This window comes from Tachypleus tridentatus, chromosome 13, assembly GCF_004210375.1.
Source record: "Tachypleus tridentatus isolate NWPU-2018 chromosome 13, ASM421037v1, whole genome shotgun sequence".
Classification (NCBI taxonomy): Eukaryota; Metazoa; Arthropoda; class Merostomata; order Xiphosura; family Limulidae; genus Tachypleus; species Tachypleus tridentatus.
The window spans coordinates 86935214-86947963 of NC_134837.1; the positions used below are offsets into that span (position 1 = coordinate 86935214).

General features: G+C 33.8%; 1 protein-coding gene across 5 annotated transcripts in view; it reads right to left on the bottom strand.

Moving 5' to 3' along the window:
- LOC143237835 (palmitoyltransferase ZDHHC20-B-like) overlaps positions 1-12750 on the bottom strand; it is a 59806-nt gene that overhangs the window by 17016 nt on the left and 30040 nt on the right. For all 5 annotated transcript variants that reach the window (XR_013020285.1, XR_013020287.1, XR_013020286.1 and 2 more), the window contains exons 8-10: positions 10352-10481; positions 3702-3828; positions 879-959 (exon numbers count right to left, since the gene is read on the bottom strand). Coding sequence is in view for 2 of the 5 variants with exons in the window: in XM_076477484.1 (XP_076333599.1) it covers positions 879-959; positions 3702-3828; positions 10352-10481 (338 nt within the window). In the remaining 3 variants the exon portion in view is untranslated. The remainder of the gene's footprint in view (positions 1-878; positions 960-3701; positions 3829-10351; positions 10482-12750) is intronic.

The following is a 12750-nucleotide window of genomic DNA, read 5'->3' on the forward strand; positions in this document are numbered from 1 at the left end:
GATCATCCAAAAGTGCATCAATGGAAATTTAAGGCAATTAGAGTGTGCTTATTTTTGCAGCTCTACTGTGTAAACTACACAGATTTTGTGCAGAACTGCACAAAGCTACAAGAATGAACCCATTAGTTACTGCACTACCATTAAAGCAGAATAAGCAGTAAAACAACTTCCCAGTACTTTTTTAAGGCCATAAAATGCTGATTTTTGGATAGGAATAATGCTGGTACACCCATTACATGGAATACTGATGCTTGATAATACAGAGCACAATGTTGTAGAATAATTTACTCTGGTTGGATGTTTCTAACTGGTACTAATTTTGATGCAACATTAGTTAACACATGAAACAAAAATGTTTAAAGAATAAACTTTTTTTACTTAAAATATTTCTTTAAGCTTATCAGCTTCTATGACTGTCTAAGGGCATATGGCAAGAATAACAGGCAAGTGAAAAAACAATTATGTACATGTTTTTACAACTCAATCTGTCATCATGCAGACTGTGAAAGAACATTTGGATATTAAGCAATCAAAAGTAAGGATCTTGTGGAAAGAATAATGAATCAGTAAATGGTACTGTTTAAACATTTTTTAATGGGTGAATGACAGAGATTTCACTGAAAAGGCACAACAGGCTTCATCTAGAAGCATACATTTGCTTAAAAGAAAAACCAAGAAACATTCTACTCTCTTAACACAGGTCTACCTCAAGACCTGTATTGGCAAACTGAAACATCATTTTTAAACTAACATAAAGAGAAAAATAAGATGGCCAAATTATCCAAGTAACAATTGTTTTCGTAGTTTCAAAATCAGTTTATGATTAATTCAACTACTCTTTCATTTACAAATGATATTGATACAGTGAAGTGACTTACCTTGTTTGAGTTGTGGAACCCATTGAATTGTAAGAACTACCTGGTTGAGTATGAGTTGGAAAATTTACACCATCTCCCAAGCTGTATGAAATATTAAAAATAAAACTGGATATTTCTGACTTTAACAATCACAGTATATACATAAATAACAAGTACTGTGTACAGACATGCAATTTTAGTTAATGTTTGATTTGATCAAAATCAAAACCATATTTAAAAATATATATATAAAAGAATTACTTTACTGTGATGTATATTTAGTAGCAATGTTTTATAATCTGGCTATTGACTTTGAAGTAAAATTTTTTTCAGTAACTTGGAACTGCAACAGTAAAAAATTACTTCCTTACAATTGAAAAAGATTCAAGGAAACACTAAAGTATACATACTGCTCAAAATAATTAAAGGAACAAGTACATATGTTAGTATATTTTTGTCATAACTAAATTTACGTATGAAAACATATTCATCTGCAAGTGTATTTCTTAAGCTTGCGAGTGAAGTTTGAAGGAACTCAAATGAAACTCACCTCACTCAACGAGAATACAACTCAAGATACCCTATATAAAGCTGTTGAGTGAAACTATGCATTCCTCATTAATTCTTGAAACAAACATCAACATGGATCTTTTGCAGCTTGTTTTGTCAGTGTGTACCTTCATCTTGTGTACCAAAGCAGTCAGGTGCTATATGACAAAGAATGAAGTGGCCAGGGCAGTCCAGATGCTGGAGGATGGCCAGACCCAAAGGAGGGTGACACAGCAGGTTGGTGTGTCACCAAAGCATCAGTCGACTTTGGCAGCACTACTAGGAGATGAATTCAAGGCCGTTATCGCTGCACAACAGCCAGAGAGGACCATAACATCATGATTACTGCTCTGCAGGACAGGTTAGCTACAGCTCAGTCACTGCAAAATGACCTTCAGCCTTCCACTTGAAATGTATGTCGACCCAAACAGTTCACAATCATGTGCACGAAGGATGCCTAAGGGCCAGGTGGCCTCCAAGAGGCATTATTCTCACAGCATGACACCATGCAACCAGGTTGGAGTTTGCTCATCAGCACCTGGACTGGAATCGTCATCAATGGGCCACCGTGCTGTGGACAGAGGAGAGCAGGTTCACTGTGTCTCATGATGATGGACATGCGAGAATGTGGAGATACTGAGGAGAGTATTTTCCACCTGTAACTTTGTGCAAGTTGACACTCATGGAGGAGGTTCTGTAATGGTCTGGGCAGACATATGCTTGGGTAGCCGCATGGACTTATTCATACTCGACAGGGGTGCTCTGAACACACGATGATACAAGACAAAGTTCTGGAACCCATTGTGAGACCTTTTGCTGGTGCTGGGTTCATTCTCATGCAGGTTAACACGGAGCCCATGTCACCAGACTGTGTATGGACTTCCTTGATGAGAAAGGAGTAGAGACTTTTGAGTGGCCTGCCAGATTTCCAGATTTAAATCTGATTGGACATTGTTGGGATATGTTGTCAAGGCATGTTAGTGAATGCCAGCACCCTCCTTAGAACAGGAACTCTGACAAGCCCTGGTAGATGAGTAGGTTGCCATACCCCAAGATAACATCGATAGACAGAATTGAAGTGTGTCAAATTGCTGTCAAAAGCGTGTCACAGCCCATAAAGGTCACACTAGATATTGAATGTTTCAAAAATTTCTTAAATAAAAGCATATAAACTATTTAAAGTATTGTTTCATATGGGATATCAGTTTCAGTGATATTGGTCACATTTAAAAATTTTATTTCTCCATGTTTTACCATTCATCACACATTAAAAAATGGATACAGATGAAACTGAAATGAAGCAAATAACCTAAAAAATAAAAGTATTATTCCATTTTCGAACACTGAGATAAATAATATAAGAAAATGTACTTGTTCCTTTAATTTTGAGCAGTTTATATTATAGATATCTTTTCACTCATAGCTCTCAAAACATAATATTCAAAATGAATATATATTATTTGTAATATCTCAGTTCAGCACAGTTATGTGTGGCAAGTTATTCATGTTTATAAATTTATTTGAATAAATTAGTTACACCATTGTTTTCATATTTTAAAAATGTAATGAATGTTTATGTGTCCATTATGATTTTGAATCTGCAACTGAAGATCTCCCATGAATTAACAAATTCTAAATTATCATGCACTGCACATGAAATATTACAACATTGTAGCATATTACTTGTATGTTAAGTATTTTGTTTTGAGTATGAAAGTATAACTAGTGCCAGCTGATGCTTATCTGTGTATACAAAAAGAAAACTGAACTTTCTTAGATATACATGTAACACTCTTCATTGAAACAAATCTATAACCTCTAAATCACATTAGCTATTTTGAGATCTCCTAATCCAATTCTCTACAATAACATATTCTTAACAATCATAAATTTTCAACTTTTATGGGATCAAGACATGAGCTAGGAGTGTTGAAGGACAATTGTTTTATACCTGTATCTAATCATCATTAGTTTGTTGCCAAACTAATGGTTAATACATTTGTAATGCTTAAACTTAACATATTTTCAGTCTTTCACCTTGTGGGCTACGTATGACCAAATGATTACTGTGTTGAACTGTGAATCTGAGGGTTCATAATTATACATTTTGGGGCTGTTATTGCATTATAAGAGTTACAAACAGATTCCATTATCCAATTAGGCAATCCCAACAGTACGTACTACTGAATAGCTACTTTCCTCTTCTCTGTCAGTTCAAAATTAGGGAGAGCTAGTGTAAATAGCACTCTTTTAAGTACAAAATACTAAAATGAATTAATTCTATATTAAGTGCACCTTGTAAATAGTGGAAGAAACCACTTCCTTTTATCATCTCCAAATATTTCAGCAAAGTTGGCATATTTTCCTAAACTGAATCCATCCTTATCAGGTCCTGTCCTGAATACTGGAGCCCTAAAAGATTCTAAAACATTTCCTTTGATTTAAGACAAGTACATTAATGTACTAATCCAAAATATATAACTACTATACATCTGTTATATCAAACATATAACAAAAACAAAATTACTATTAATTTCTTTCCTTCAGTGTTTAATTTCTTTGAGAGAACCAACTCCCATACATGGTACAAGTAGAAGTATCACACAAATAGAAACAAATATCACATTTACAGTCATGTGAAAAAATTAGGACACCCTATGAAAACATTTCTGGATATATAGATATTTAATCTCAATTTTAGCAATACTGAGAGATTATAGGAATATAACTAAACAATTAAAACTGAAGAAAAGACTTTTCAAGATCTTCTGTAAAATGTAATTCGACAAAAATGCATATTCTGAGGAAATAGTTAGGACACCCCCACATTTATACCCAAATAAAATGGCTCAACTCACACACAGGTGTATCACACCAGGTGCATGTGATTAGATTGTTACTCAGCATTGTGAATGAGGGTTGCCCTATTTAAACCTCAGACATTTAGTTTGGTGTGCTCCTGACTGTTGAAGTGAAAGTGGGTACCATGGTGAGAGCAAAAGAGCTGTCTGAGGCCTTCAGAAAGAAAATTGTAGCAGCTTATGAGTCTGGTAAGGGATTTAAAAAGATCTCAAAAGAGTTTGAAATCTGGAAAATAGTCAACAAGCAGAGGGCTTTCAAAACAACTGCCAACATGCCCAGGTCTGGTCGTCCAAGCAAGTTCACCCCGAGAGCAGACCGCAAGAAGCTAAAAGAGGTCTCCAAAAACCCTAAAATGACATCATGGGACCTACAGCAGGCTATGGCTACTGTTGATGTGAAAGTGCATGCCTCTACAATCAGAAAGAGACTGCACAAGTTTAACTTGCATGGGAGGTGTACAAGGAGGAAACCTTTGCTCTCTAAGAGAAACATCAAGGCCAGACTGAAGTTTGCTAGAGAGAATGTAGACAAAGACCAAGACTTCTGGAATAATGTTCTTTGGACAGATGAGTCCAAAATTGAATTATCTGGACACCAGAACAGAGGACATGTTTGGCATAAACCAAATACAGCATTCCATGAAAAGAACCCCATACCAACTGTGAAGCATGGAGGTGGAAGTGTCATGGTTTGGGGCTGCTTTGCTGCAGCAGGACCTGGACAGCTCACAATCATAGAATCCACCATGCATTCTACTGTGTATCAGAGGATGCTTGAGGATCATGTGAGACCATATGTAAGAAAATTAAAGCTGAAGTGTAACTGAACCCTACAACATGACAATGACCCAAAACATAACAGTAAATCCACCAAGGACTGGCTGAAAACTAAGAAATGGAGAGTCCTGGAATGGTCAGGTCAAAGCCCAGATCTTAATCCCATTGAGATGCTATGGAGTGACTTGAAACGGGCTGTACATGCAAGAAACCCCTCAAACATCTCACAGCTGACAGAATTCTGCATTGAGGAGTGGGGCAAACTTTCTTCAGACCGATGTCAGAGACTGGCAGATGACTACACATCTCACTGCAGTTATTTCAGCCAAAGGGGGTAACACTAGCTATTAGGGGGAAGGGTGTCCTAACTTTTTCCTCAGTTCGAATATGCATTTTTGTAGCATGACATTTACAGAAGATCTTGAAAAGCCTTTTTTTCAGTTTTAATTGTTTAGTTATATTCCTATAATCTCTCAGTATTGTTAAAATTGAGATTAAGTATTTATATATCCAAAATTGTTACAAAAATACACAGGCTTTCATAGAGTGTCTTAATTTTTTCACATTACTGTATATTTATGAAGTTATAAACTATTTATGTAAATTAGATTTATCTATTTTGTAAGAAGATTTAATATTAGCAAAGTTCACAAAATTTTTTGAAAATTCTATAAAATTTAGAAATCAAAAATATACATGACAAAATGAAATAAGCTGATATAAAATTACCTATTTTGGAGGAGTATGTAATGATAAACACAACATTAATCATTTCACAGATATGAAAGAACACAGCCCTTATGTTAGAACATACTTCTAATTTAACTTCTCCTTTTTTGCTAGTTTTTCCTTATGAATAATTACTGAGCATTACATTTTATATTTTTAATGATATAAAAAAGGTTGATAGAGAAAATAAAAGCATCAAAAGTAGTTTAAATTCCTAATGCTAAAGCTCAAATCTGTTTGTAAGTCTGCTAAAACCTTATGACTAACTTCACAATTATGGAAAAACCTTAATATTAACTTATACATTTTCTTTCTTCTCTTGATATATTTTATGAGATTTGCATTTAAATGGCATAGGAGTCTGCAATTTAGTGATGACTGGAGAATAATCCAGACAATAAGTGAAAGAACTTTTTAATGTAACAATCAACAGTCTTCCAACTGATCAAATAGGGCTACCAAAACTATCAAAATCTAACACACTAATTCTTTATATAATATTCACTTAAGATATACTATTTCTTTCATATATTGACAAACAATCACATTTTCAACTCCTGCTACTTTAATATATGTGCATTAACTGGTTGTCACAAGGTTCTTCTCTAAATATATGTGCTGATATGTCAGAAGATATTATCTGAACAAATGACTGATGTATTGCATTTAATTTTATTGTTTGGTGAAAATTTCAATAAACACAAATGACTTTAAACTTAAAACTGTTATTTTTTGTGTTCTTAAATGATGTAACATCTTTATGAAACATTCTAAATACAACTCAAACCACATATTCTACATTTTAATGGCTAACAACGGGTGTCTCAATATGGCTGTAAAAGTGTCATGTCAAGAATAAAATCTTTTGTACAAATATCTTTTTCTACTTTCTTTAAAGAAATTCTGAACTATAACTCATATATATGGCATGCATATGTCTAAATAACACTTATCTATTACTTTTCATGGAATATTTTGTACACTTACCAATGCATGTTTCCCTTAATGCCAACAGTTGTATTATTAAGACTAAAAAAAGTTTTTCTAGTGCTTAAAGTGAAAAAAAAAAGACAAAATAATGTATCTAAGACAAAGTATGATATTTACTACAAAAAGATGGAAAAAATTTGAAAAAGGCTCCTATGCATAATAAAACTCAAACACATAAAAAACAGAATAATTACAACAAAAAAATTTTTTTCACTTTTTAAATGACCTTTAGGGTGGATTAATTCTATTTCAATCAGTTTTTAACCTCACATGCGTAACATGGTCAAAGTGCACATTATGACCTTTTCCAGAGACACATTCAAAATTTAATTAAACAACTTTAATATAAATCCATGTCAATACATATTGCATCAAAATGTAGTTTAGTTTAATTTTACCATTATTTATGTTTTAATTTCTTATTGTCAAAAAAGAAATGTATATAACAGAAAAATTCTCAATTTGTGCTGCTCTATGTTGTGACACATCTGCACTTCCATTTCTCGTTATCAAAATTTTCTAAAGTCAAAAACAGGTAGCTGCTGACCTTAACATAAACTACAAGTGCAAACCAGACATAATGACTAGTAATAATATAAAATAAGAGCCTTTTATCTTCTTGGTTTCCTGAAATATCAATAAATTTGTTAAACACATTAAAGAAGCCCATTCCAAATTTTTCTTCCATTTCAAGCTAATTATCTATATCACATCTACTCATCTGATGGATATGCTTATAATGAATAGAAAGAAGTGCATATATCAATGTAAAGGAATCTTTAGTTTTGGAAGCCAGTGAGAGTAGTTCACAAGAACATCTGTTGAATAGTCTTTACATATAGCAGTAACAGAATTATTTTAACCTATTTATAGTTTACTTTAAAAGCAAGATAAATTATAGTAGTTTTGGGCCATTATATTCTAGTACCTCATACATTTTTGTATCTTAAAATGGAAATTTGAAAACTAAAGTAATTATTTTTTAGATAATGACCATAGTAGAAAAAATGTAGGATTACTGAACCAAAAATGTCAACATAAAAAGCTCCAACTCAAAAGAAAAAAGTGCTAAATTTTTTAGTTTTATGTATATTTTTATTTATTGTTTATATTTTTAAAAAACATTAATTAAAATGCACATATTAAAAATTTAAGTTATATAAAATTAAATAACTTAAAACTTTATTAGCTAAGAAAGTTGAGCTTGTAAGCTCAAACATTGTAGAACTTGATTAATTTGTTTACTTTACCGTGAAAGAAAAGTACAAAAATTAGCATTATAAGCCCTCAAGATTACTAAGCCTTTGTGAAAAAAGTAAAAATTCAAATAAATTGTTATAAGCAGAAATTTCCATTTTTGATTTGCATTTGTTAAGTACAAACAATCTGAATGCATATGGTTGTTAATATTATGAGTTAGTTTTAAGTTTTACACATACAAATGTTACTAAAAATGTATAGACTTGTAATGAAATTTTCCTGCTCATCATCATAAAATAATGAAACTCTTGTTTATGTGAATGATACTGTAAAAAATGTTTTATTACACAGTGTGCAAACCCATCTTCAAAAAAATTTTATCCTGTGTGCATGTAGATTTGCAATAAGGGTCACAAGTTTTCTGTTTTGTCACTGTTTCCTGTCACAAATAACTTTAGTTTTCTCCATTCAATCATACAGAAAAAAATTTGGTAGATGAATTTGCTGCATGTAGTTGAGCAAAACGAAGGTGAAGAGGTCACATGCAAATTCAATGTTCACAAAGTATTTGGTATGTTTTGGTTTTTAACAAAACAAAAAAGAATTCAACAGAGATTACTATACAAGGCTGCAAATCACTCATAGCCACCATGTACTGTCATTCCTACCAATTGCTGGCAACTCAAGTTAGCACCAGCACCACAGGTTATCGGCTAGTTTACCCCCCGTTTTATTTGTAATATATCTGAATATTCAAAAATGTCTAATTTGATGTAGCTAACATTTCATGACAGAGTTCCAAGTTTATGAGAATATCATCCCATACAGACTACAATGAAAACTTAACTTAACTATGAATGAAAAATTTAATGACGTAACCTTAACTACATACCTTTGAATGTACAGATAGCAAAAGTTAGCCACAGAAGTAATGAGTATTTGGTAATGTTCACAGTAGTCAAAGTAAGCCCTTTCTAGTCTTTAGAAGCATGTTACAGTTAGCAAATAAAAAAATTAATAACTCAGTTACTTCTGCTGTCACTTACGACTTAACCTGCCTGAACTGTCCATAATAAACACAAAAATTGCTATCCCACAGCACTGAAAATGTGTCTATTAAGTTAAGATTACTTTTTTTAATATTCCAAGCACATAACTTACATAAGTCTACTACTGATCAATGAAAAGAAAAGTGTAAATTATCTATAAATAATAAAAAAGAAACATTAGCAGCTGAATAAGCATAGAAACAGACTAATTATTTGAAGGCTTATAGTACTGCCACTGACAATACCCAAGAAGGGCTACCCACATTTATCCATTTTTCTGGTTGATATTTTCTTTTAGAAACAGGGAGTGTTTAATTAACCATGCACGTCACAGCTTCTTCAGAAAATATCATGTTAACTGGTGAACAGATAACACAAATGTACCATATCTCTTGGGATTTCTTTAATGAAAATAAAAATAATATAAGTGGATTATCATAGTTTAAATTATAAATAAAATTTGAACAGCAATAATCTCAATTAACAGTGTCATAAGAGAAGATCTTGGTATAATGGTTGATTTGTCTTTTCAGTCATCCAAGCAGCGTACTGTTGCTAGTGGTAGGACAAATATCTTTTTAATTTCTATCTACAGAAATATTGAACAATAGTCTAAAGAAGTAATTTCATTGTATATGTTACATTTGGAGTACTGTATATCAATCTTGGACTCCTTACTTTAGGAAAGACATTGAACTGTTGGAAATGGTTCAAAGAAGGTTCATCAAAATGGTACCATGGATTGCGAGGTTGTCATATGAAAAGATTTTTAAAATTGTTTTCACTTGAAAAAAGAAGAGTTAGAGGACATATGACAGAAGTGTTAAAGATTGTAAAGGGAAATGATAATGTTAATGCATCAACATTTTTTTATACTTAACAGTGAGAATTAGAGAACTAGGGGACACAAATATAGATTTCAGCAAGATAGAAGCTGTTTTCAACTAAAACAATTTGTTCTTCAAATAGAATTGGAGGTCTATGAAATGATTTGCCTTCAGATATGGTGAAGGCATTAAATTTGAATGAGTTTAAAAGCAGCTTGAAAAACATGAATGATAAGGGCTGGCTTTTTTCTTTTTTTTAAAGTTTTAGTTTGGCTCAGAGAATGGGACAGCCAAGATGGACCAACAGGTCCCTTTGTTGTTCCTTAACATTATGTTGTGTTATTTTATTTACACAAGAAATATTTACATAAACTTAATAAAAATTTTAATGGAAGTTAAAATGAAATTTATTTTCAGATCATACATTATACAGTACAAGAATAATATAAAACCTAAAAAATAATTTCTGGGTACCAGTTAATAAGAAAGGTCATTCAGTACCTTTTACTTACCTAATGTTGATCTATTCACACTCACTAGGTAGCAGTGATATCCAAATAATGAGACCAAGCTAATAGCAAACATAATAGCAACAAAAAACAGGAATAATATGTGGAATCGTCCAAATCCTTCCAAATTGTTCTGTAAAATGAAATGAAGGAAAAAATTGCTATTTCTTTGTGATAATACAAGTTTTTATCACATTTTTGTAAAATGTAAATACAAGAGATATCATTAGTATCTTCAGTTCATGGAGAAAGAAGTAAAGCTATATGTAATAAATGTTTAATTTTGAAGACAGATTACTATACAGACTACAAATTATGAAATATTCTGTTATGCTGTACATGCTCATTAGAAAAGCTGGAATCTCATCTTAAGTAGTTAAGCTTTACTCAACTGTGTTTATGCCCAGTGGTTTAACATTATTTACCTGTTCAATAATCCTCATTATTCTGTTGAGTAATAACTTCTATGCTCATTCTGTTTAATTAGGAGCCAATTCCTCTCTCCAACTGATAAGGGACAGCAAATGGTAGCTTACATGTGTAACGTTGCAAGTGTTCTTCATTTTAAATTAAAGAATGACTGGCAAGATCAGTGACCAAAAGTCAATGTCAAAATAAGTATTTAAGTAGTATCCATGGCATCTAGCAACAAGTTAAACAATTTTCTTAAATTATTTATACATCAAACTGGTTATGGGTCTATGACTGTTAGCCACAGAATTCCTAATAACAGGTAAGTCACATAGAAATAAAATAAAAAAAACACAATTACAATTAATCCAAATAATTGTAAAAGGGATTCCCTATCTTTCTTACACAAAAAATAAATGATTTTGCTGAAATGGTTTTGACCAGTTTCTTACTTTAAGTGTTATTACAGAAATATCCATAAAATTACTTAATGTAATGAAATGTGTATCCCATCAGAGTGAACAATATAATAACAAGTCGGATGTTTAAAGGTTAAATATACTCTTCAAAACAAGAAACGCAAAAGGGATATTTTTATTTTATTTTAAAGAGAAATATATGTAATAACGTTACAAGCTCAGAGTATGTGATGTTACACGTGTTAAGGCACTGATTGTCAGACCAAAATGACAATAAAAGTTGTGCACTTTGAAAACGAAGGAAAACATCAAATTTTTCGCCAAAACGCATTCGTTTCCAATAAATTTGATTGAGAGATCTGCATGTTCTGCAAGTGCAACATGTGCAAAATCCCTATAAAAGTGACGGGTTCTCAGTTTCCATAGCTCAGTGTTAAGCCACCAACACGCAATACAGTTATGCCAAGACTGACTGAAGCACAACGCAACAATGCCATTGGTCACTTTGAAGCAGGCAAATCTCGATCAGATGTTGCCAGAGCTGTGAATGTCCACCCAAGCACCATCACAAGGCTATGGAATCGTCACCAAAAACATGGATCAACTTGTGACCATCCACGATCTGGCAGACCTTGTGTGACCACGCCCGCACAAGATCGCTACATCCGGTTACGTCACCTTCGGGATAGGACCACCACTGTGACGTCTACTGCCTCAACCATACCAGGGCTGCGTAGGATTTCCAATCAGACCGTACGCAGCCGTCTATGAGATGCAGGAATCCGACCTCGACGTCCAGTCAGAGGTGTCATCCTCACCCAGCAACATCGTCAAACACAGCTGCAGTGGACTTGGGCACATCGGATATGGCCTCACCGACGATGGAGGCATGTTTGGTTCAGTGATGAATCACGTTTTATGCTTTGTAGGCAGGATGGAAGGACCCGTGTTTACCGTCGCCGAGGTGAACGTTTTGCAGCAAACTGTGTGCAGGAAGTTGACAGATTTGGTGGTGGCAGCATCACGATGTGTGCTGCCATCGCCTACAATGCCAGAACAGACCTTTTGCACATTTTGAATTACGTTTTATGCTTCGTAGGCAGGATGGAAGGACCCGTGTTTACCGTCGCTGAAGTGAACATTTTGCAGCAAACTGTGTGCAGGAAGTTGACAGGTTTAGTGGTGGCAGCATCACGATGTGTGCTGCCATCGCCTACAATGCCAGAACAGACCTTTTGCACATTCAAGGGAATCTAATGGCTCAATGATACGTCAACGAGATTCTTAGACCCCATGTGCAACCCATCATGGTGAACGTCAACGTTTTTCAACATGACAATGCCCGTCCTCACCATTGTCTTCTTGACAATGGTGTTCTTGAGACACCACAACATCAACATTCTTCCCTGGCCTTCCAGATCACCAGATTTAAACTCCATCGAACATCTTTGGGACGAGTTGGACCGACGTCTGCGACGGTAACAACCTCAACCGCAGACTCTACCTCAGCTTGCAGCAGCTTTGCAGGCTGAGTGGACAGCCATTCGTCATCTCATCACTTCCATGGGCAGG